This window comes from Cloeon dipterum, chromosome 1 (genome assembly GCF_949628265.1).
Source record: "Cloeon dipterum chromosome 1, ieCloDipt1.1, whole genome shotgun sequence".
In the NCBI taxonomy this organism is placed as follows: Eukaryota; Metazoa; Arthropoda; class Insecta; order Ephemeroptera; family Baetidae; genus Cloeon; species Cloeon dipterum.
The window spans coordinates 1,583,129-1,607,078 of NC_088786.1; the positions used below are offsets into that span (position 1 = coordinate 1,583,129).

The following is a 23,950-nucleotide window of genomic DNA, read 5'->3' on the forward strand; positions in this document are numbered from 1 at the left end:
AAAATTTCAGCTTCTACCTAATTTTTAGATATTGTTTCAAGCAAAAGTTAAAAGGATTTTTCACACCTGTTCTATAAAGCTACACTGTTAAAAGGCATATTCCAGGAATTCCAATTGGCAGTGAGCAAACAGGTGTGAATGACCCGGCACGCATAAAAGTGCATATTTTACACACCAGGAATTTTCCGCGAAACGTGCTCGACTCTCATTCCTTGTCTAGCTACCGCAGTAAGAGCTTCTCCCCTGTTCCTGTGTCGTTCGCACTTGTTGCTCATACTTTTTGTTCCTTTTTTATCCACTCACCGACGGCATTGTTGGCCTTGCAGCCATTGTTGAAAGTTTAAACAGCCTTTGGAAGTGAAAATCATGGTCGGATCTCTGCAGGAAAATGCGGAAAAGGCGTCGGCTAAGGACGAGGAGCCGCAGGTGAGTTTATTAGATTAATTTGGCGCGCTTAATTAACGCAATTACCCTCCTCAGACGCCCAAGCTGTTGCAAATTGAGGAAGACACAGTTGGTCTGGAGAGAGAAGAGTTTCGAGTTTATTTAGAGGGAAAAGGCGTGATGGAGAGTCTCATCAGGGCCATGACGGAGCTCTTTCTCGAAGAGAACAAACCAGACGACCCTTTGGAGTGAGTCGTTAAAGTGCACACGTTGACACTTTTTTATTTACACGTGCGTTTTTAGCTACATCAAGTCGTTCTTAATCGAGCGCCACAGACCCGAGGGAGACGTGAGCGTCTTGCGGACGGACCTGCGCGAGGCTCGGAAGAAGATTTCCAGTCTGAAGAAAACCATTGCCTCGCTGACAAGCAGACTGGAAACGTACGAGCCCGTCGGTGAATCCAGCAGCGAGGAGAAGCAAACCAAGAAGCAGGCCAAATAGAACTAAATTATTTACACGGATGAGAAATTAGTTTTTTTTAACATCGTGGGAATTTCAGTTCACAATTGTTGAAACATCAAAGATTCTAAAAATTGTTTTGTTTGACGCTATATATATATCGTCCTGGTCCCGGCAAAATTGCGTAACTTTCAACAACCAAACGCGAATTTCCTTGTTGCAAGAAAAAGTCAACAATCAATTCGACAATGAAAATTTGGGTGTTTGTTGAACGTTGCGCAATTTTGCCGGGACCAGGACGATATATAGTTTATTATTAAGTTTCTAACAAGTCACAAAGAAGACTGATCAGTGTGTAACATGTAAGTTTTCTACATCAGTAAAACAAGTAGCTTGAATATAAGTTTGCAGAAATCATGACAAAATATATTTAAATCACAAATCAGACTTTTGGAAACATTCAATCTCTATGTGTTTTTAAAATGTTAGATATATTACATTCTCCTGTTTTTTCAACAGAAATAAAAATTTGAGTTAGAATTTACACGAATTATTACAACAAAGATCCTCAGACTTAAAATAAAATTAACAAATAATAAAAATTTGTGCTTCACACTTACGGAATACCTTTCTATCCTATACTCGGATAATTTGTACAGCTTTCCTCTCGGCAAATGCAATTTACAAATCGTATACAAACCCAGCAAAACTCTGATTTTCTCGCATTCCTTTCAAACCGCGCGTGCAGTTGTTGCAAACTGCCACCTTGTAATGACATCCTTGTTTAAAATCAGTCCTCGACTTGAGTTTGAAACTGCAGAAGAGCCAGTTTACCAATTGAAGTACCCCTTGGGACAGGAGCGAGCGCTGCCGCACCACTTGGCCTCGGTCAGCGGTGGACAAGGTGAGCCGCCTCGCCGGGCGTGTTTCACCACGGAGCGCCGTCTTTGCGTTTCGCCGATGCCGCACGACTTGGAGCACGCGGCCCAGTCGCCCCACTCGCTCACTCGGCAGTCACGAGGTGGTCCTGCCGCAAAAAATCCGAATTATTTAATATCAATAGTGTTTTGCATGAAAAGAAATAAATTTACAATGTGTTTGAGGTCACCAATAGATGGCACCAGCGGTTACTTTAGATTTTAATGCAATTTAAAGGTTTAAGACTGTGCATTCAGCCTTTAAATTGTTTATTTTGATAGGCTTAAAACAAAAATCAATCCAGTTGGCGTTGAGTTTGTCCAATTAACGCGTCTGGAATTTTAAGCAAAAAACTAATCAGGCAGTTAAAGATCCACTGAAACCATATTGTTGTGTGTTTCAATCGATTCCTGAGGGTCAAAATAGGTGGGGCAGGTAATTCTTCCGATCGATAAATTCATTTTAGCGAGCGAACAGAGACGCAATGCAAAACGCATGTTGCTTTGGCGCGCTTTTGGTTGCAACTGCGCAAGCGTCACTCCCTCTCAAGCACGAAGCATAGCATTGGCAGCTGTGACGTCAGAGGGGTGACGCTTGCGCAGTAGTGACCAAAGGGTTCATGCATTGCGCGCGCCAAAGCAACGTGCGTATAGCTTTACGCCTCTGCTCGCATGTCAAAATGAATTTATCGAGCGGAAAAGAACTACCTACCCCACCTATTTCGACCTTCAGGAATCGATTGGAATATAAAAAAATGCGGCTTCAGTGGGTCTTTAATGGATTTTGGTAAAACAAAATACCTTTTAGGTTGCCAAGTTTCACTAAAATCAATTGACTATCAACCATCTGGTTTTTTTAATGTACAATATTAATAAAAAAATGAGTATTACTTATTTTGTGGGCGTGTTGCGCGTTGCCTATCATGTTCTTTTTCATCCGTCTTCTAGTTTGGTGCCGGTGAACAGCCACCTCGTTGGTGCTGACGATGCCGATGGCCTGGCCGACCACGTTTGCTTGCGGAGGAGCGACGGCAACAAAGGAGGAGTTTCTAGACTTGTGCAGCACACTCTTTGCGATCACTGGAGGGACAGCTGCCGGAAATGGATTTGCATTCGCCACTGCAATTTTCGCCTTAACAGAAATATTCAATTTGCATTTGCAATTTGACGGGGTTATATTCTTTTGCTCACCTTTTCTCTAGCAGTGTTGTCGTCGACATTGTTGCTGTCCCTGTCAATTGTCGGCAATTCTGACATCTTGATGACCTCAATGTCACCTGTATCGGAACTCTTGCCGTCGAATTCTTGCGCCAGCTCATATTCCTTGAGCTGAGAGTGCACGATTTTAGGTCTGTGATATCATAGTGTCTGTTTGTTTACCTTGACAAATTGAAAGAAGGCGATTGACGGCAGTCTTTTCACAGTGGGATAATTAAAAGATCCTGCTGGGTGAGTCGGGTAAGTGTTGGTGATGCGGAACACCACACCCGCCGGCTCTGTCGCCCAGTTGGGCGCGGTGAATGTGAATCCGTTGTCCGTGCCGGCGTCGATCGGATCCAACTTGAAAAACATTTGCAAATTTTCACGTTTGACTCGACTGCTTTTGAGTGTATAAAAAATTGAGCAACTTGCCTCCAGGGTCACTGTGTCAATCCACTTGCCGTCGGTGCATAAATCAAAGCTGTCCACTCCAATGAACCAGTCTGGCGATGGCACGATGCGCGTCATCAGCGAAACCTGGAGCACACCAACGCGCAGAGTTTAATGACTCGACCATTCAACAAACAATGAGACATTACTCCTCCTCTACGATAAATTCCCTTTCAAGAGTGCAACTTGCGTTGTTTACGGGTCAATTAGACTATAAAGTCAGGTGATTTATTTATGCTAGGCGACGAGAAAGTACCTTGGAGTGGTTGCCGTCGAGGAAGAACTTGGCCTCGACGCTCGCGGCGCCCTTCGTGATCGGCGGCGCGGCGAACTCGTCGTAGACGCCCTTTGCGCCCTGACTCTGCGCGTCCAGCAGCTCGGACCGTCCTGTCTCGGCGAACAGCTTGACGCCGGGCGAGGCCTTTTTGCCCAGCTCGAACAAGGCGAAACTCGAGTCGTGTGTTCTTCCTGAAAATTGAGAGCACACACACGTCATAGTGATAAAAAAAGCGTGCAAAATCACGAAGGCTCCATCCATCACGGCCCATGACGCAAATTGATTTCAACTTTATCTCTGATCTCGCATTTTTCGACACGTGTGTCGCGTTTAATAAATTCCAAAATGGATTTTTAAAGAGCGCTCCGCCCTTGGAAGCAATTAGTGTGGTTGTGATACGCCTTTGCAGAATATGATCGGGCTTGTTGATATTCTAGAGCTTCATTAGTGCCGCGCGCATGTGAATTTCATTTGCTTTATTAAGTTTGTTCAGAAACTTCGCAGACGAGGAATTGATCGCCAAACAACTAAACTGAAATAATTAAAAAGTAAGAAATACTACAAAACAGCTATTCCCTATATATCAAGTATTTTTTTAAAAAATGAATAAGCAATTAACATGACTTCTTGAAGCTGACAGCAGATGTTTCTGCCCCTTAGGCCTCATCAGCAGTACTTGAAAAAATCCATACCACATCAGCAGGAGGATTCTGAGTCACCGACCATTGAAAATGATTTACTGCGCTCGTTGCTGAGCAAAACATATAGTGTTATGGTTCCTTCTGAATTTCTGCTTTAATTTTATTTTTTTATTTTTTTTTTTTTTGAATAAACCATACACTCGATTAAATTAAAAAATGGCTAAATAGTGCCTTTTGAAATCTTTAATTTTTTTAATTAAATACTAAAGAAAATACGCAATAGGCTAAAAACCTTTTAGGAAAGAGCAGAGACGATCAAGTCCCCGTTTAGAGGCTACCATTGGCGCACAACTCAATAAAGTCTGTTTATATACAGCGCGAAGAAGTTTTTTTCAAAACGAGCGACTTTCTACTATTTCGTAAGAAAAAGGATCATCTACAGGCAGTCGAGAGACAAAGAGGCAAGGCGTCGTAAATCGTAAAGTAAGAGTAATGATCTCGCGACAGGTCCCTAATGGAGCACCAAATAAGAAACGATTGCCTGACGGATGAGTTATTATAGGTTTCTGCTCTGATCGCGCAGCTGCGACGGCGCAGCGCGCAAATAAACAAGGTTTAAGAGCCGAAATGTTTTACATCTTCATCGGGGCTAACGTTATCGCTCATTAAAATTTATCTGCCGACTGCTCCAGCAACATATAGGCGTTTGTTATTGTGTTCAGGGATGTGAAAAATAGCAGTCCTATCGAAGGGCGAAAGAGTGGCAAAATTTGCTGTTTAAAGAGGATTGGTACTGCGAAATCCTGGAAAATGCTGGTTGCCAATGCATGAACTGATCCCTTCCCAGCAAGAAATTGGATATCCAAAGGATATCCAAAAGGTATCCGGGATATCCATGGATATCCGGAGGATATACATCTGTAGAGCCCGATGTCATGGGGCGGATATCGCAAATATCGCTGGGTTATGTTTCATTTGTAGCCAAAATTGATCTTGGTAGCAGTGTAAATTTTTTAGTATATTGGCTGCAAAATGGCGAGGAATATCTCCTTACTGGAAATCCTATTTGATTTCACAGCAAAGAGTTTCCTTAAAAGGTTTCACCACGCTGTTGGACAGATCTCGACGAGAGGAATCGAAATCTGCCAAGAAATCTTGAAAAATTTGTATTTTCCTGACAAAGAATACATATTATATACGGGTGAATTAAAGAAAAATGATTACAACATCGTGCTCAGGTGTCTATTTTTCACATCCCTGTCAGTGAATCACGATTATAGCCGTACGAACCGCCGGAGGAACCCACAACACAGGCGATATCGTATATTGAATCAGGTACTGGATACGCCTAGATGAGGCGAGTTTATTATGTATATCACGACGCGCTTAATGACCGAGGTGCACAAGAGGCCCTCCATCGTCCCCGGGGGGCGCCTCTCCGTCTGCCAGACGCAGTTACAACGACTAAAGTACTCGCGGAGTGGTTTTGCGAGTATTTTGCCTCGTAGCGCGCGATGCCGCAAGATCGAGAGCGGTGCGCAGTTCGTTTTGTGCCCTCTGTAAATATACAGCCGCTTCAGGTGTCAAAGACACGAGATCACATCAAACTGCTCTTTCAAGTGCCGAACTGGTGCGGTACCAAGCGTCGTGCCGAACACGAGAGGAATGGCAAGCGCGAAAATAGACGCGATCGGCGTTAAGAGTGGAGTTACGGCATGCGTCGGATTAACGCGAGCTGCTGCTTGCAAAGTTGTAATCTCTGCAAATGAGTCATCGCGTCAACAAAGCTTTCTATAATAGGATTAGGTGATGCAAGACTGCGTCTCGGCTTTGCTCCTTCTGCTTTTTGCTCGCCGCACACGAATCCAAATCCAGCCCTTCGTCGGTGATTGTTTTATATTCCACGGTATGGTCATGGAAATATTACAATCAAGGGTGTTCCAAACACCCTTAACAAATTATCACTCTAAACCAAGTCGTGCGACCTGGAAGGAAAGGGTGAAAGGGTGGAAGGAAAGGGTGAAATACCATCGCCGCGTATCGCCAAATGTGCTCGAAATTAATGAAAAAGTAATTAAAACCAGCATGGAAGCGGATTTCAGGTCACGAGGTGCCCTGAAATAGGTCGTTCGGGTACCGCAGGGCAAAGCCCCATCCAATACCTGTCTGATGAGTGATGAGGGGTCGTGGTCGACGATCGTAAGAGCGGCCGAATATTAACAAAAAGAAAACCATTTTCGCAAGTGAACGTTAACGAGTTGCGCGAAGTGAAAAAACGGAAAAAAATTTAATTTAATTTTTGCATGTGCGCGAAAAATCTGAAAATCGGTTTCCAGACCAGCGGGGATCCTACGCGTGCGATGGAGTTGGTAAGACCCTTCACGTTTCCTCCGTTTGGAAAAAAATTGCAAATATTTATTCCAAACCTGAAGGTTGCGGTTTAGGTGGTCGCAGTTAGGCCTGTACCTCAGTTCAAAGAACGACATTTTTTGAGAAGTTTCACCCTGGAAAATGTAATTTTATGGAGATTCCTGATAAATCACAATTTTTGTCACTTTCTGACGTGGAAATAATGTTTCACAGCAAGCAAATTCATAATTTGATGAGTAAATTCTCTCATATGTTTAATGACACCATTGCGATGGGCTTGAAACGTGTATACTGCCAGGACTGGTCCTTCGTTTGGTAAATTATTTCAAACAAGCAACACGACATTTGTGTGGGACATAAACGGACAGACTTTATGCCTTCCTTTTTGACATAAAATCCGCAACAGAGATTTTAAAGCCAGCGAAATAAACCTCATTCGCTAACATGATTTATAGCGAAGCAGAAAATTAGTTTGTGAGCTGTTGCGCAGGGTATATAATGTGGTGCCCATATTTCATCAGGGTACACGACACAACACGGGACGCGCACACACGTTTAATGAGAACAGCCCACGACCACATGGGCACTCAATCAATTCCCCGATCATGCCAGCACGCTAGATTTTCTCTCCTTAAAACATTTTTTAGGCGCATGAAATTTCCATCGAAACTTGCGCATTAAAATAATATGCAAATTATTTGAGCCGACGCAAGAGCCGCTTTCATCTGATGCGGGGCATTAATTTCGCCTTAAGTATAAACTCGGCGAACGCGAGCGAGCGCACTTACAACTTACTTTGAGACGATCAAACGCGCGTCTAGCTCTCGGGTTTAGCGCGTCGAGACGGCACAAGCAGTTAAATGCAAACGCGCACAGAGAGAGAGACGCTTGCATGCAAATTAGTCTGATCCATCACTCGGCCTGTTAGGCCGAGCGTATAATAAAAGGCGCGCACGGCGTTTGCACACATGGCGGCGAGCCAGCCAGCCAACCCGCACCCCACCCACGCATATTATCTCTCCGCGAGTGTACGCCGGGCAACAATTAGCAGGCAAGGCCATCCCATAAACCGCCCGAAGATTAACCAAAGTTTCGCTTAGACCTTAGACCTCTCAGCCGACTAATCAGCGGTCACATTTGCTTCGTTGGCACCTCGCTCAGTCAGGCACAAACGAGTTAGAAGAACGGCCGTATCAAAAGTTGATTTTAATTTTCTTGATGGAAATCCAGAGGGTTTAAAATTTCCTTCAGGAAGAGCAATACACTAAATCTGTTTGATTGAACCCTTGGGAATTTATTAAAAAAATTTATTCAATTTTTGGTTTGGAGGTTGTCGGGTTTTAAAGATAAAATATTTATTTTAGAGCGAGGAAAGTTGATTTTTTATTCAAAGGGCAATCAGAAATGACAATCAACCAGCAGAACATTCATTTTTGCAACTCGTTTTTCGTCTAGCCTAGCACAAATAAAACATGAAAGCTTAACCAGTATTTTTCATTAAAATTAAGTCTAGAATTGAGTTTCTCAAACATACGACCAGATTTTTGTGACCTTTATCTCCGAATGCAGAACATTTTTTTTAATTAATTATACTTGTTTCAAATTTAAAAAGAGCAATATTTAACTATACAATTCCTGAAGATGTCTTTTTAAATTTTAGGAAAAATTTCGCATGTGGCTAATGCAGAGGAGTGCACGTTTGTGTGCTATGCCGTGTCGTAGGAGCAGAAAGAGGGACTGGCTGAGAGGTCTACTTGGGCGAACTGCTTCTGCCAGCAAAATACATAAACGCTGCGAGGTGGTTTTCTTCAGCGTTTTGTTTTCCGGCTTTTGTTATTTTTGGCGGACGGCACCCACAATCGAACCATCTGCCCGTTCAGCCGCCGCCGCGTACGTGCTCAATTTCTGTTGTTTTAACTTTTTGCTGCCGCGTCGCGCACGAATCCACAGCCGCGACTTCAAACTCTCGCCACTTGAGTATTTCCACGAGCGGCTGACAAGTTGATTTCGATTCACCTTCCTTCGATTGTTCTTTGACGCTTTTCCTCTCTGCGCAGTTTTGCCCTTCAAACATTTTTGTCCTTCTAGTTTGAATTCAGCGCGAGCGTGAAATTACGCAAGGATCAAACATCAAACAAGCAGGGCAAATCGAATTTCCAGCAAAAGAGACGAAAGTTTGGAGTTCTTTCGGGGAAATCGAGAGATGCGTAGTCTTTTAATAAATTATAACTTCTACAAGAGGGAGTGACATTAAAACCAACGAGACCTGGTAATTATCACCGCGTTGTAGGCAACTCATTAAAACCAGCCTTTCTGGGAATTCTAAAATTTGTAGTGATGAAATGTTAGAGTTGTAAGCCATCATTTATATAATTAAGTCCATTGATGTCTTTTCGTTGATGCGTAGGCTGACGTACCCGAGAAGTTCATCATGTTTGTGGGTTTAATTTTAAGCAACTCTCATTATCATTAGGTGTATTTTCCTGTAACTAAACCGCTGCTCAAGAAATGATCACCGCCATAGAGCTGCTTCCAATGCTGCCCTGTCATGAACAATTCGGAAAAAATACTTAGCTTCTTTATTATTTTTACACAATTGATTAATTCCCTCATTTTGCTACATTTTCCCTTCTTCATGGGGTTGAAATAGGGCTGGCAACCTTTTAAATCATTTCAGCTATCTAGGAGGATCACGAAGAGTCGAATGGTGGGCTGTTTTTGTAAACAAAGCTAAGATTTGGTGAAAAACTTATTTTATTTCGGATATTGTCAGTATGATGAAAACAGTTTGTCAACTAAATCTCAGGTTCTAAGAGTCGCATTTGCAAAAACTGAATACCATTTTGCTCGTCTTCACATCCCAAGATGAAATGAAGTAGTTTCAGGGTGGTAAAAACTAAATTCCGTTGCGTACTGAGGCGCAAACAACAACAAAAAAATGTAAATTTTTTATGTGCAAAAAATGGGGTTGAAGGGATGGCACCCTTAGACTTAGACTACTTTGGCTACCAAGGGGAAATTGAGACTAGTCTATCGGTGTTCAGATTTTGAAAATCTGACCTCAGGAATTTGAGAAAACAATAATTTTGGTAGTTTCAATTTTTCATTAAATGGAAAACGCTACTCTAGTTTTTTATTTTATTTTTTTGCGCTCTGCAAGATGGAATAATCAAAATTAAAAATTTTAATTCTTCAAATTTGAGTCTCTGTTGACAACTTTAAGGTCAACAAGAAAGTTCTTCCAATTGACGAGACAAATTCATCGAAGCCCAAACTTTTTCTACGCATGATTTGGAGAAAAAAAAATACTCGAAATTCAAGTGCCTGCAAACCCCGCAAATGTGGAAAAGTCTGGGTCTTCTCAATAGTATAATGTTCAATAGTTTTAAACTGAAATTATGGAAGAAATGTTTGTGTGGTGGTGGCATGCTCTCAAACAAACTCGCCCGTGGATGGTTCTAGTCGAACTGTGCACAAATTGAGAACCAACATCAATTGTTGACCCTGAGACGCGAAAAAAATTGCGGCACACATCCGTGCAGTTGCAACACACTGACCGTTTTGCAACGAATTTCGCCTCGAGGCAACTTTAAACGAGACTGAAGTGAGAAAAATGGAATGCTAATGACTCAATTGAAGCGCGCAAGAAGGCGTAATTTGAGCAGGGAGGCCGTGACGTGCAGTATTTCTACGAGAGAAGCCATTAATCTTTCGGTCGTTCGCTTGCACGTATTTTTCTTTCGCATTTAATCAGACCGCTGTATCTCGGCAGAGGATCTTCTCATCCGCTCTAAGCAGAATGTATGCGAAACACACTTGACATGTGTCGCCTTGACCTTCGCTCTCGGTCTCGCTGGCGACGAAAAAAAGACGAGTAACAACAATGCAGAGAGATGTGCAACTCTTTTGGAATGGAACGAAACACGGCCACCTTGGCGTTCTAGGAAGCGCGAAAACATGGCACTGAATGTGACGCGCGTCTTGCGTTTTAACAGCTAAATTAAATTCACTTGTCGTAAAGTCGCGAAAATAACGGGCTATAAACGAGCTGCGTATATCTGTCGTGCTTGATTCTATTTGTTTTATTGCAGCTTCTGCACACGGCGTCAATGTATAGTAGAGTTTTCGCGTGTGGGAGACTAATCCATAAAACACGTCGTGCCGATCTATAAAAACTGGCGAAAGCGAATGAGCCTTGCGTCTCATCAAAAAAACCGATTATGAGGGAGAAAGGAGAAAATCCGTGAAGAAATATTACAACATTGTGTCGCCGTTGTCGTCGTCTCGTCGGTGCAGTTTATACGAAACACGAAATGAAGTTTCAGCTAGTAAAAAGTAATTGCGCGCCGTGAATCTCCGCGAGTCAAATGGCGCGTGGGCCCTGCCGAGCCGCGGAGAATCTCAGTCAGCTTTTCATTCATCTCTCGCTGCCAAGTGAAACCCACGGAATTTTATTGCCGATAAAAAATGAGATACGCGGCCGGTCGCTGAACGCGTTTTACATTATCACCCACTTTCACGCCAACCGGCCGGGGCCGAATTTATTTATCAAATTTTTCAAATGCCGCGCGCGGTAGGATTTTAGCCGCGAATTGCGTCACCTGCGGATTTCAATAAAAAGCCGCCGACGAGATGTGAAAATAAAAGGAGGCGTGCGTTGAACTTGCTCGAAGAAAAAAGGGCGTCAGCAAGTCTAGCGCGCGGCGAGAGCAGCAACAAACACACGAGCCGCCGACACCGCTGCCGCCGCCGCGTTTATTTGCACAGACATTTCTTTCTCTATAAAATTTAGGATGGCAACTGCGGCAACAAGACACACACAAGGTGCGAATGCTGTGTCAAAAACACTATTAATCGAAAAGTAAACGGCGCGCGGTCCATCTATCTGCTGGTCCCAAGGTTCCGCGCCGCGCGCGATTTCGCGGCAGACCTTTTTGCACTAGCGATCGTAAATGACTCATGTCGCACGGCCGAGACCACCTGCCACCCGCCGGTCCTTGCCAATTTCTTCCGGGATTTTTCAGCTGTAAAAACTCTTTCATTTTATTTGTGTTAAAACGCTGGAACGGAATTATATGTTTGAGAAGGGAAAAAGACGTATCGATAATCGGTACATTAAATTTCAAGGTTGGTAAACTTGAATTTCTAAAATGGAACTCAAATTTGAAAATAAATATATTTTTAGTCTTGATATTGCCATTTTGTAGAGCGAAAATTATTAAGTCAAGATTTGAAATAATGTTTTTAGCATGTAAGTTTTTATTAAATAATAAAAACCACAAAATTGGTGCTTTTTTAGGTTTTTATAAAAATGTTAGTACGCCCAAATCTCAACTTCTAATGGTCGGATTTTCAAAAACCGCACACCGCTAGACTAGTCTACATGTCTCCTAGATAGCCAAAGGAGTCTAAGGGTGTCAACCCTTCAACCCCCTTTTTGAGGCTTAAAAGCCTAAAATTTAGCCATTTTTTATTGCCTTTACACGTCAGTACGCAACGGAATTTAGTTTTTAACACCCCGAAACTACTTTAGTACATCATGGGACGTGAAGAAGAGTAAAATGGTATGCAGTTTTTGCATATGCGACCCTTGAAGCCCGATATTTAGATGTCACCATTTTCATGTCATATTTTTGCCACTCTCCGAAAAGAAAAAACTTTTTTTTTCAATAAATCTTAGCGTCTAAAATCAAATTTTTAAAAAACCGCCCACCGTTCACCTCGTCATGATCTTCCCTAGATAGCGGAAGAAGTCCTTTCCTGGATTAATTCCAACAAAATTGTGCCTTCAACGATAACAGTTTCAGCATTTGCTTCAAAGGAAGCCATTTTTTTCATTTGTGCCGCTGAAAAGGTGGCTCTGGACCACTTAATTTGTACGAGGGAAGAAGTGCGCCGTTCCATCGTGGTTCATGGCTTTCGCGCGGAGAAGGAACAAAGACTGACCCGTGCAGAAACGGCGCGTGTTTATTTAAATTGATGACTTTCTCCACACCAGTTAACCTTGGAGAGGGTTTTCTGCACGCAGGTGTGTCGCTTGTGTCGGTTTATCGTCCGCCAGATGGGCCTGCCGATTTATTTATTTGGCGTGGGTGCGCCATTTTCGGCCAAATTTGCGCCTAACGGCCGAAAATTGGCACGTGAGAGGGGAGAGACCCAGAAATTAACGGCACCGCAAGCAGATCAAAGCGAAAAAAGTTTATAAATCGCCGTCATTTGTGTTTTAAATTCGGCGCCGCGGGGATTTTATTTGAGCATTCCGCGCGCGCGGACAGGGAAGTGTGTGTGTGTGTGTATGTGTATTTTCCAAGGATATTTACGGGCCGAGGAAGTCGACCATCAGGTGATAAATCTCGTGCGCGGAATTCCAGCATAATTAATATTCGCGCTCTCGAGAAGCGAGAAGGCAATCCGAGACGCTATTAGAAACTCTAGACTCGTTTGTGTCACTTTCAAGCCGTGCAAAGACTTCGATCTGATTTTCTCACGGCTTTGCACTGACCAGAGGAATTTGCTAGAAAAATCGTAAAATTTATTGTGTCAATTTACGCAACGTAAATTGCCTCTCTCTGAAACATTTTTTTGCCAAATTCTTTAATCGTTTGAAATTTAGGCCAATAATTTGACAGCAATTGAACTTTTACGCCGCTCACTTCCATTCAAATCTTAACTGTAGCAGTTCCTTTCTCCAATTTTCTAGCTCCAATCAAGCTTCAAAATGCAAATGTTTGTTGCCTCAAGCTCTTTTTTCACTCGCACCAATTTTAAACCAGCTTCTATTTGAGAAATCGCATCGAATTGGAACATTCCAATTCACTACACGTATCCATGTTTTAAATTGTTATTTTTAGATAGAAAGAAATAGATTTGCTCAGTAAATTAGGCCATGTAATTACTGAAATTACCTATTTTTCAGAAAAATGCCCAACAACTTGTCCATAGATTAGAGATCAAGGTCACAAAAATCAATCAATCAATTAATTAGGACTTCTTCGGGTCATCATATAGAGGTTTGAGACCCACCCCCTGCCCCCGGGGGAGCAACTTGATCATATCGGGGCGTTCTTGGTGTCGTTTGATAGTTTTTCACCGTTTCTCATTCCACTGACAATGAGTCGTAATACCAACAGTTCGCACCATTTATCATGTTCCACCCCTTTATTAGAAATAAAACTTGAACTGAAATTTTAGTGAAGTGGCAAGTGTTCAGAGTGCCGGTCTTATGAAACATATATCGCACAGCAGGGTGGGAATTTGAATAAATATCAATAATTTTTATCGATACATCCTTCACATCAATGTGCTAAGTTTGAAAATATAGAACAATCGGTCTTCTAACTTGCAAAGCGTGCATCTTTCATTTTCAATTACGTTCGTCGGGCTGTGCAATAAATCGCCGCGGGCTAATTCCAATTCTGATTTATCGCATCTTGATATTAAAAATCTCGGCAGCGCAATTCCGGTGATTGATTGCGGCAGTCTCGTCGCTTAGAGAAGGCTCCAGAGCCGGACAACCTTCCCTCGCTGCGCCGGTTTTTTTTTTACTTTTTATTATTATTTAAAAGAAAGAAAAATAAATATATACGTGCAAATGGCTGTGTGCACACATCAAAGTTAGGCGCACTATACACAACACACAGCACGCGACTCGCTTAGCTGCAGTAAAAAATAAAAAAGAGGCATCTCGCTCTGTGTTGATGCCGGGAAAAAGTATAATAAGAAAAGAAGCTGCGAGAGTTGGGCGGCAGAGCAGAGACGACGAGAAGTTTCATCACATTTCCATTTGGCGTGGAATTTTTGCGGCGGCACCGCTGCTGCTTTTTCAGCCGAAACGCTCGCTTCAATTCATATAAATGTGCATTTGTCGCAGAGAAAACATCGGCAAGAAAGGCCAGTAGACGAAATTAAAACTTTGGAAACAGAAATGTCCCGACGCAGCCAGCAATCCCAACTTTTCCTCTCAAAACTTTGCTAAATATTTTAATCAAACTTATTAAAGTTGAATTTCATTTCCTTGTTGAGAAATGTGCAGACTTTATGCGGTGCTGGTCTAGTTTCACATTCAGTGCTCCTTCGTGAAATGTGCATAGGCAATTTGTCGTCACAGATGTTGCGCGAGTTGCATAACTCCCGATTTGAGCGCCGTTCCACCCTCCTGTAACTTTGATTGCACAATGTTGTCCTTTGCTATTTGCATAACAACTATTGCAACGCTCTGAACAAAAATCCTATTGTGGCAAGCATACAAAACTGATGATACCGACGAAACTAACATCAGAGTCACCATTTAAAAAAAAACTGCTCAATACTTTCTATAATTCATAGAAATTATATAGATAATTATTGTAGTGCTGGAATTATATTTTCGACAGTGCCAGTCGATTCTTGAGGGTCGAATTAGGTATAAAAGCCGAACCACTCGACAAGACATGTCGAATTGCGTCGAAAACGTAAAAACCGTTACTTTCGCGGTTTTTGGTTTGAACAAAACGCTCTGATTGGCTTTTTGACGTAGCGACAGCAGCGACACAGTGACAGCCAGCTCAGCTAAGCATTGTTGCTTGACTGTCACTGTGGCGCTGCCGTCGTTACGTCAAAACGCTGTCTTCTCTGATTGGTCGCTGACGTGCTTGTGGCTAGGTTCATACTAAAAACCGCTAAAAAGAAACGATTTAAACGTTTTTGGATGATTTCCGGCTCTATTTCGACTGAGTGATTCGGCTGGCTAACCAAATTCAAGCCTCAGGAATCGATTGGCACTGTCAAAATTGAAATTTCGGTGCTACTTAAATTTTTATTCGATTTTCCTCTCACACAGCTATTGTTTTTCTTCATTAATAAAAAAATTAACTGAAAATTTGAATGAGAAGCGGAAAATTCTTTTTTTTCAGTAGAGGATACAAATTACGTCTCATTGCTGGACAGTTAAAATTACAATTTAAGTTGATTTTAAATAGATCGAGATTTAAAAGGGCATAAGGTGGCTGCAGAGCGCAATGAATTCGAGATTTGCACTCAAAAAGCAGGCCTAACAGAGGAGGTGCATTTAAATTGGGCTAAAGAGGCTTTCAGCAGCAAAACCGCACCCTAATTCCAGCGCTGGCCAGCAATTCGGCAACTTTCCAGGTCCCATCTGCATTATTCGCGGAGTGGAACAAGGCGTGCTTGATTGTGCGAGCTGAACGCAGCAGCACATGTGTAATTTCGGCCGGCTTACTTAATTCCTAGCTTTTTCTGTCTGTCCGACTGTCTGTCTGCCGGCGAAAGAGGCAAGAGATGAGAAGCTTGTTCTTCTCTCGTGCACTCGGCCGACTGCTCAGCTCGCAGCCCAGCATCCACGTGTAATTGTTTTTTCTGCGGAGCCGCCTGCTCTCGTGGGAGACGTTTAATCTAATATTAAGAGTCGTTCTGGTTGAGTGCCAGCAGCAGCATGTTATGCAATTTAAATTGGACAAACACACACACACACACACACACTCGGAGAGCCGAGTATATGCGAAAAGTCCCGCGAGGACAATAGCTCGTGCCTTATTTATGAAGTAGCGCACCAAAACTTTAGCAAACGACCCGTTTTGAATGACCAATTAATTATGGAGTGGTGCACGCGGGCCGAAATTGCGAAATGGAGCTGATTTCATTTAGCCGTCGAATCTAATATATTCGGACGAATTAATATTTCACGGCGGTAGCTGCTTCCAGATGGAAAGCAAGAGGCGGATTCTCGTAATTGAGTTTCGCTGTTTTTGTTTCGAGAATTCGCACATTAATTGAGAATGAGAGAGGAAGGAACGCACGCTGGATAATTGAAATGGGAATTCGTTCAAGTGCCTTTTATTTGCGGCACACAAATTTAATTAAGGCGCCACACGAGTTTGCAATTCATTCGCAGGTTTCCATTGAAGGCTCAATTTTTTTGATGCTGAAAAAGGAAATTACAATTTTGAGACTGCCGAAGCGTAATTTAGGTTGGAGGAAAAAATTTCAGAGCTATCTAATGAAAGGAGAAACAATGTAAAAATCATATTGTGTTTGTTCAATTTTGCTGTCTATTAAAGTGAAGCCTTACTGGAAATTTGTGAAATGAATTTGAGGAAAAAGCTAAAAATTTCCGTGTTGCCGTGTACATTTTTGAGAAAATCAAGAATTTTGTCCCCACGATTTATTTCACAATTAAGGAATTTTCCCTCAAAATTCGCACGACGAGAAGAATTGAAATGAAGCGAAAAAATCAATGAATTTTTCCTCGGTCCTGATTTTAGAGATAAATTCGACAGACAATAAACGTCTTCTTAGTTCGTCTACGAGGCAAAATGTTCTCAATTGTTGGCCTGTAGAGCTCCAGCTAAAGAAAGAGCGGTCGTTTAAAGCGAATTTAACGACTATCCGGCAGGATAATTAAAATTATGTCGCGCAGCAGCACTCACCAACAGTCTTGGACCACTGGGCGGGCGGCCGCCAGTCAGGGTAGTTCTTGGGGAACCTGTCGCGCGTCCATTGAGTGGTGACGACCACCTTGTAGATGGTCAGCTTGTCCCCGGAGCAGTGGTGGCCTCCGGCCTGGGCGACGGCCGCCAGGGCGGCCACCAACAGCAGCGTCGCACCTCGCTCCATCTCGTCGGCCGCCAGATCGCTTCTGCACAGATTCGCGCGGCGGGACCGGCGACCCGCGGCGGCGGCGGCGGCGGCAGAGGAAGGGCAACCAGCGATCGAGCCGCGGAGGGAAGGGAAGGGAAGGTGGCTGCTGCCGGCAAACACACACACACACACGCGCAGTCACATATACACGGTGTGGATGTGTGCGCGGATGCTGCCTCTGCAGCCGCAGCCACCCATCATCTCATCTGCCAGGGGAGGCGGAGCACGCTTCGCACTCCTCTCGCGTTCGCTCAAGGGAGAGACATTTTTATCGTTTTGATATTCCACCCAAAGCTCACGTAACGGAAGCTATAACAAGGAAACTTTGTTTTTTTGGCGAAGTTATTGAAATCGATCGATGGGTCATTTTTTACTCTACAAAAAAATTCGCTAGATTGTAGATTATTGCCGGTTCAAGAATATCTTTTAAAAACGTCAATTTTTCACAAACAGGAAAAATATAAATGTAAATTGAATTTTCTGATTTATTTTTAGACTTTCAACTAATTTAAATTGCATTGTTTCTTTTTAAGTAAAAAACAATGCAAGAAAGTTTTGGTTCACATTTAAAAATCAGCTTTCAGAATATGTATTGCTTTTTGCTTAAAGATGAACCATAAAAAAATTACAAAGCCCTTGTCTGAAAATTTGATTTTATTCTAGAACGTCAAAAACAACCCACAGTCCCACAGATCGATTTGTCTGAATGAAAAAAAAGTGTCTCTACAAACCAAATTTCGCCTAAATTGATCAAACTGTAATTCTAAATCAATTTAATTTTGAAGCTTTGAGCCAGCTTCTAAATCGAAAAAATTCTCCCTTCATTTGGGTAGCCTCTATATAGTTCATTCATTCAACTTGTCATTTTAATTTTTGTCATACTCCCCCGTGAGCAACATCATCATATATATTTAATTTTTGATGTCTTTTATCGACTGAAAGAGTTAACTGTGGCGCAAACCTCTTCAAATAAACAATATCAAGCACAAAAAAGCCCAAAGATTTGCCGATCAAAAAATAATGACTAAATATACATATTTTGGTCGATAAACTGTTTGAAACTCGAAGCAAAACAAAAAAGTGTTGTTTTTCCAGGAAAAATAGGGAATAGGGACTTGCCATATTTTTTAATTTGAAAAACCTGTCGTGTCGAAGTACATTAAATTTATCTTTCTATCATGCGGCTCAAAAAGTGAGTTTATTAACTGTTTAATTGTTGCCACATCAGAAATCAACGCATCCTCACCACCGCAAACATGCATAAGAGATTGCGACAAATACCTAGAAGATCAATTGATATAGCGTAGAGGCCAGTGTGAGCTGCCTTGATATTGAAGCGCGCATTATCTCTTTTTAATAGAGTGCTATAAGGAGCAAAGAAACCTCGATCTGTTGCAGAGATTATTGAAAAATAATGTATTGAATGGCTAAATAATTTCCAGTAAAAATTCTTTGGTGGCGTTTTCCTCTTAATAAAATTTCTGGCAGAAATAAGGAATTAAAACGAAAACACGCTGCTAATTTTTTTGCTATGTGCTTATATAAATAAAAATATACATTAACTATTTAGTTGCCGTTTTATAAGAGTCTTGGAAGTGTCGAGCGTTCTCAGCACAAGCTCAAACAGGTTCTCCATTAATGCAGCTCAGGGATTTGCTTCATCGTAAGCAAATAATATATGTATATATATTGCTGATTTGTGTGTGCCATCTCTCTTACTTGACATTGAAGAATAAGTATCCACGCCAGCAATTTATTTGCTAACCTGATAATCGCTTTGTCACTAATGAAGCAAAAATTAACGAAGCAGGGGATTACTGCTTTTAATCAATCAAACTTATGATTATTAACATTGCTTCAAAGGCACGTACGTTTGTTCAATTCATAGCATTATCAAATGTTTGAGCAAATAATTCTTATCTAACAAAAGAATGCCGCTTATTTAGATATGTATAATATTTGCACGCATGGCTTTACATAACAAAGCGAAAATTGCACCATTTGCGATGCTCTCTTCAATAATAATATTTGCTCTCGACTTGCCGCACTGCTCGGAACGAAATATCCTTATGTATATATTCTCGCTACTCGAGTGCAGATCCGTTGCCATAACAAAGTTCTTATCTTAACCGAAATCGTGCTTTGCATGTTTGTCAAGAACGTACGTGAATTTGTTCAGTATTTGGTTTAGTTGATGATTTTGCATTTATTTATTCAGGTTTTAGATCGAGTCGTAGGCAAAATTCAGCTGCTGTGTTTTTAAGAGGATTTTAACTCGACTTCGAGCCCCCACTAAGAAATTTAGAAGATTGATTTTGTGACAGCTATTTAAGAAAAATGAAATCTCTAGCACAAGCAGGGTTTTGGTGACCCAAATCTTGCGCATTTTTCCGTAACACTTGCAGATCAAAAATTCGTAAATGTATTACCATAAACAGGTATTTTTACAAAAGCCACTGATTTCGCTAACAATAAGACTGCGGTAACTTTCTAAAATGCCGAACTTTACTGGCGCAAAATGTAACCTTTTCGGGATAAAATTTGGAAAAATGCGGAAAATACCAAAATTGATCCTTTCTAGCTTTTCATTTTAGCGTATTTATTTGCTCTGCAAAATAAGCGTACCCAGAGCACTTTTCTGTCAGAAATTTTTAAATCCTTTGCAGGTACACAAATTTTAATGACCTCTGTATTCAATAAATTATGGCGATTGCAATATCTTTGGTCGTGGGTTAAATATCGGAAGCTATTCCATAAGTAAATAACTGTCATCTTTCACCTGACACTTGGAAAATGACCCTTTCCTCATTCTGGTAGCATTTAAATGAAAAATGTAACTCCATAATAAACATATTAATTCTTTTCGCAAGAATTACTTTTAATAATTTATTTACAGAGTAGAAAACCTATAATTTAAAATATTGTGTTCACAATCTTATAATACAATGCTTGTAGAAAATTAACACCAATCTTATGCCGATCAAGACCACTCGGAATATTTTAGCAAATAAATAATCCGTGAGAAGTAGTTTCTGCAGAAGCAGCCAGATGTCAAAGCCGAGCAAAGAAAACTCTTGAAACCAACCTTAGGAACTTATTTTCATGTTATTATGAGGAAAAATGCATTTCTGTCGAATTCAGCTTGGTGAAAATAAGTTTAGTTACCAGACAATTAACATATGACGACGGTTGGCACATGGTTGATAGATCGCAAGGATAAAACATTGAGAGACAGATGTTTGAGAATGCTCTAAGTACAATCAATAATTGAATCAACATCGATAAGAGGCGCCGCCCGCAGAGACCGCCGCGGCACGCACATCAAGAGAAACTTGAATGGGGGGGGGGGGTTACCAGATTCCTTTTGCCGTCTGGAAACACTTTGCAAATAATCGAGAGCGCGTCCGAGTAAGTAAGAGTCCATCCTCAACACACTGAGATCATAAATCTTACAACTTTACAGTATTTCATCCGTTTCAGGTTTAAGTTTAACTTTCGAAATCCAACCAACTTTTGAGCTTGTTACGTTTTACCTTACACAATAGCAATCTATATGTACAGGTTTCGAAAAGAATTGCCTCGTTTGATAAGTAAGACACGAAACATGAGCCTCATTTAATGCACAAATTAATAATCTCCACCCTACACACGTGGTCAACCACAACCAATCGAGAGAGAGATGACGGTTTGTCACAGCAAAACTCATTAACATCCATTCACTGCAGGCTTTTTCAAAAATTACTTTTTATCACAATGAGACGTCGTTGTTCTTTTTCAGGAGGACGCAACCGAGTTTGGACTGACGGCGGCCGAGGTGCAACTCTCCTTCTTCATTTCGTCCGCAGAGACGAGCTCGCACGCCTCCTCCTTCACCTTCTGCACGCCACCAACACATTTCCTCTCACGTTGGTCGTCAGAGCCTGCGCTCCCGTTGTCAGAGCCGCTCTCACTTTTATCCTGCTCCTCTTTCACTGAAACAATCAAATCGTCAGCATTTAGTTTTGATTATTACATCTCGATTAAACGTTTTGTCTTGCTAATTAAAAACAAATCAAAGCAATCCACCTTTGACAGAATTCTTGGTGTCGGCTTCATGCAAAGCCTCCGTTTTGATGGCCCCTGGATTGTTCTTGAGCTGTGCCGTGAGCACCGCCACAGAGTCCTTGACGGCGTGGTAAATGATGTTCTTGATCTGCAGTTTGTCCTCATGGTTGGTGTGAGTTTCGGCGAGGTCGCGGAATTGCTGGGTCAGCTGGAAGCAGTGCGACACGTTCTCCGGCGAGACAAAGTCCTCGGCCACCTTGATGCAGTTGTGCAGGTTGCGCACCTGGTGAGGCGCTCCTGCCGGCACGAAGACGGCGTCGCCCAGGCACTGCACGATGGCGTAGCCGGACACGTTGTATTCCCTCAGCAGGCGCTCGCGAATAATCTCGTCCAAGTAGTAGCTCTGGTCGTGGATGGGATCGTGGTTTGGATCCGGTTGTTTGCCTCTTTCGACTTCAATCTTTGGGGAAAAAATTGTACAGGTTAGCGGTCAGTTTCGGGGTAGTTCATAGGTCTACTTACGGTGTTCAAGAGATCTCTGATGGAATCGGCATCGCACGCGTCGTAAATGTGCCAGAGAGCACCTGGAATCACGCCCTTTTCGCGGACCCTCCGCCTGGTCAAGACATCACAGCCAGCCTTGTCGATGGCCGCGAGAGCAGCTGCAGGGTTGAGAAAACAATTATGATCCGGCCACGGCGCATTGTTCCGATCTACATACCTTTCATGTTTTCCTCGTTGTTGTGATCACTGCAGCAGCCGCTGTAGACCATCACATTGACCGCGTCGGAAACGTCTAAATGCAAATTAGTGGTCCCAATGTCTGGGTGAAGTGACGACCCGTAAGCGTTGTACATTTTGGGTCCCAGGTCTGGCTTCACGAAGTACTCGGGCAGTCTGTCAACAACATCAACATGACAACTTAATACGGTGCTTTCGATTCAACCAATAACGTAGAGGGTGTGAAAATTAGGAAATGTGCAACAGCGTCAAAGTTGACAGCGAAATGCCGGTAACTCAGTAACTCTTGCTACTTTGATTTAGCACTTATTCTGGGCAGATCAATATAGAAAAACCGAAATGCCAAACAAGAAGTGCAGACTTTGGTTTGCAAAAAACGTAAACTGATTTTTCCTAATTCTGAATTTATGGAGTTCATATGGGAAAAATCGAACTTTCCAAGTGGCCGGTTTCTTTTGCTTGGATTTCACCCGCAAAACTTGGCACACAAAACAGCAAAAAAATTTGAAAATTTTAAAACTCACCTCGAGGCCATGTTGAGTTTGCCGTTGCGGTGCGTGTATTCCGGCATTGGCAGCGCCTCCATCAGGTCTTGCATGTGCGCGGGCAGCATGTCGGCGAAATCTTCACCTGGAGGCCAGTCTTTAAGTTTGAGAATCATTGAGTTGGACTGCTTGTCGGTGAGGCGCTTGCCATAGAACTCGAAGCCCTCCCAGAAGTGTCTCATGGCGACATTAGGCACGGTTTGACCGTTCAGGCAGTTGATCAAGTCGGCCTTCTGGTCGCCAAAGTCCTGCGCGAACTTGTTGGGGTGCCACAGTTCCTGGCTCAGCTTGCCGGACACGTTCAACACGATGACCGGCTGGCCTCTCTTCCACTGGTCCTGGAAGATCTTCATGTTGTCCGAGTGGTTGGGGTCGGTGAGCACGAGCAGGCGTCCGTCGCACTGCCACTGGTGCGGCACGTTGGGGTACAGCATCTTGCTCTTGGCCATCGTCATCACGCGCCACGGCAGCCGGGTGTTGGTCACGCGGTACTCCTTGCTGCGCTTGAAGTTTTTCAGCAGCAACTTCTGCTTCGGTCCGTCCTGCTGCAGCAGCTGCTCCTCCTCGGCAGGCGTCGTCTGCTCGGTGGCCGACTGGTCGTCCGACTTGGCGCCCTCCTCGGCCTGCGTGGGAGATTCCGAGCCGCTCGTCTTGCCAGACGGCCGCCGGATCAGCAGCTCGCGCAGCGTCGAGAAGTTGGTCTCCTCTTTCTCGTTATCCGAGTCTGAGTCGCTCGAGTCCCAGTCACTGCTCCTGGCGGGCAGCGTGCTTTTCGGGCTGGGTGACTTGGCTTCCTCCTTCTTGTCCGAGGACAGCGCCACGTCGGCCAAGACGCTCAGCGGCGAGTTTTCCGCCTCCTTGTCTCCTCCATTGGGCAGGGGGTCTGAGGCGCCGTTCGACTTTTCGGTGCCGTTGTTCAAGTCCGTCTTGGCCTGCGTCTCCTTGCAGATGCCGTTGGCCTTGACGTCCTTGTTCATCGGACACGAACACTGCTGCCTGATGCCGAAATGCGACCTGATATCGTGCATCTTGCGTCCCAGGGCGGTTAGCGCGTCCTTCACGATTATTTGGGTCAGCATGAGGCGCTCGAGTTCGTGACCTTGCTTGTTGGTGCACAAAAGCCAGAGGAATTCGTCACGGTCCTTGTTGGCTGGGTCCTCCCACCTCTTGCATTTGCCATTTTTGCGGTTCTGCGGAAATACAAGTTTGGTTAAAAATGTTGCTAGGCACTTTGCGATGGCCGTTTTCAAGAAAATAAAATCGATAATTCTCAGGGTTAAAAAGCT

General features: G+C 43.0%; 3 protein-coding genes across 5 annotated transcripts in view; 1 reads left to right on the forward strand and 2 right to left on the reverse strand.

Annotated features, from left to right (window-relative positions):
* Positions 1–264: 264 nt before the first annotated feature.
* On the forward strand, positions 265–1,002 carry LOC135934310 (c-Myc-binding protein-like). Its single transcript, XM_065475955.1, has 3 exons — positions 265–426; positions 481–632; positions 688–1,002. Exons 1-3 carry the CDS (start codon positions 367–369, stop codon positions 884–886), a joined length of 411 nt encoding a protein of 136 aa, XP_065332027.1. The 5' UTR covers positions 265–366; the 3' UTR covers positions 887–1,002.
* Positions 1,003–1,631: 629 nt separating this feature from the next.
* mspo (M-spondin) lies at positions 1,632–17,352 on the reverse strand. Its single transcript, XM_065475914.1, has 7 exons — positions 17,124–17,352; positions 3,668–3,879; positions 3,394–3,498; positions 3,142–3,321; positions 2,953–3,090; positions 2,653–2,893; positions 1,632–1,871 (listed from the first exon to the last, which is right to left on the reverse strand). The coding sequence occupies exons 1-7, from the start codon at positions 17,308–17,310 to the stop codon at positions 1,675–1,677; spliced, it is 1,260 nt and encodes a 419-aa protein (XP_065331986.1). The 5' UTR covers positions 17,311–17,352; the 3' UTR covers positions 1,632–1,674.
* Positions 17,353–20,172: 2,820 nt separating this feature from the next.
* The window catches only part of Kdm3 (Lysine demethylase 3), a 46,964-nt gene continuing 43,186 nt past the window's right edge, over positions 20,173–23,950 (reverse strand). For all 3 annotated transcript variants that reach the window (XM_065482988.1, XM_065482979.1, XM_065482996.1), the window contains 5 exons: positions 22,644–23,854; positions 22,100–22,275; positions 21,901–22,040; positions 21,400–21,838; positions 20,173–21,305 (listed from right to left, as the gene is read on the reverse strand). In XM_065482988.1, the coding sequence (XP_065339060.1) occupies positions 21,109–21,305; positions 21,400–21,838; positions 21,901–22,040; positions 22,100–22,275; positions 22,644–23,854 (2,163 nt within the window). In that variant the 3' untranslated portion in view covers positions 20,173–21,108. The remainder of the gene's footprint in view (positions 21,306–21,399; positions 21,839–21,900; positions 22,041–22,099; positions 22,276–22,643; positions 23,855–23,950) is intronic.

What these genes read in the sequence shown, in the direction of transcription:
- LOC135934310 (XM_065475955.1), top strand. Translation starts at nt 367, where the DNA reads ATGGTCGGATCTCTGCAGGAAAATGCGGAAAAGGCGTCGGCTAAGGAC. An exon ending in CTAAGGACGAGGAGCCGCAG is followed by an intron (nt 427 to 480) that starts GTGAGTTTATTA and finishes TACCCTCCTCAG; the next exon opens with ACGCCCAAGCTGTTGCAAAT. An exon ending in AAACCAGACGACCCTTTGGA is followed by an intron (nt 633 to 687) that starts GTGAGTCGTTAA and finishes GTGCGTTTTTAG; the next exon opens with CTACATCAAGTCGTTCTTAA.
- mspo (XM_065475914.1), bottom strand. Translation starts at nt 17,310, where the DNA reads ATGGAGCGAGGTGCGACGCTGCTGTTGGTGGCCGCCCTGGCGGCCGTC. An exon ending in TCGACGGCAACCACTCCAAG is followed by an intron (nt 3,499 to 3,667) that starts GTACTTTCTCGT and finishes GGTGTGCTCCAG; the next exon opens with GTTTCGCTGATGACGCGCAT. An exon ending in GCAACACGCCCACAAAATAA is followed by an intron (nt 1,872 to 2,652) that starts GTAATACTCATT and finishes TTTTTGCGGCAG; the next exon opens with GACCACCTCGTGACTGCCGA.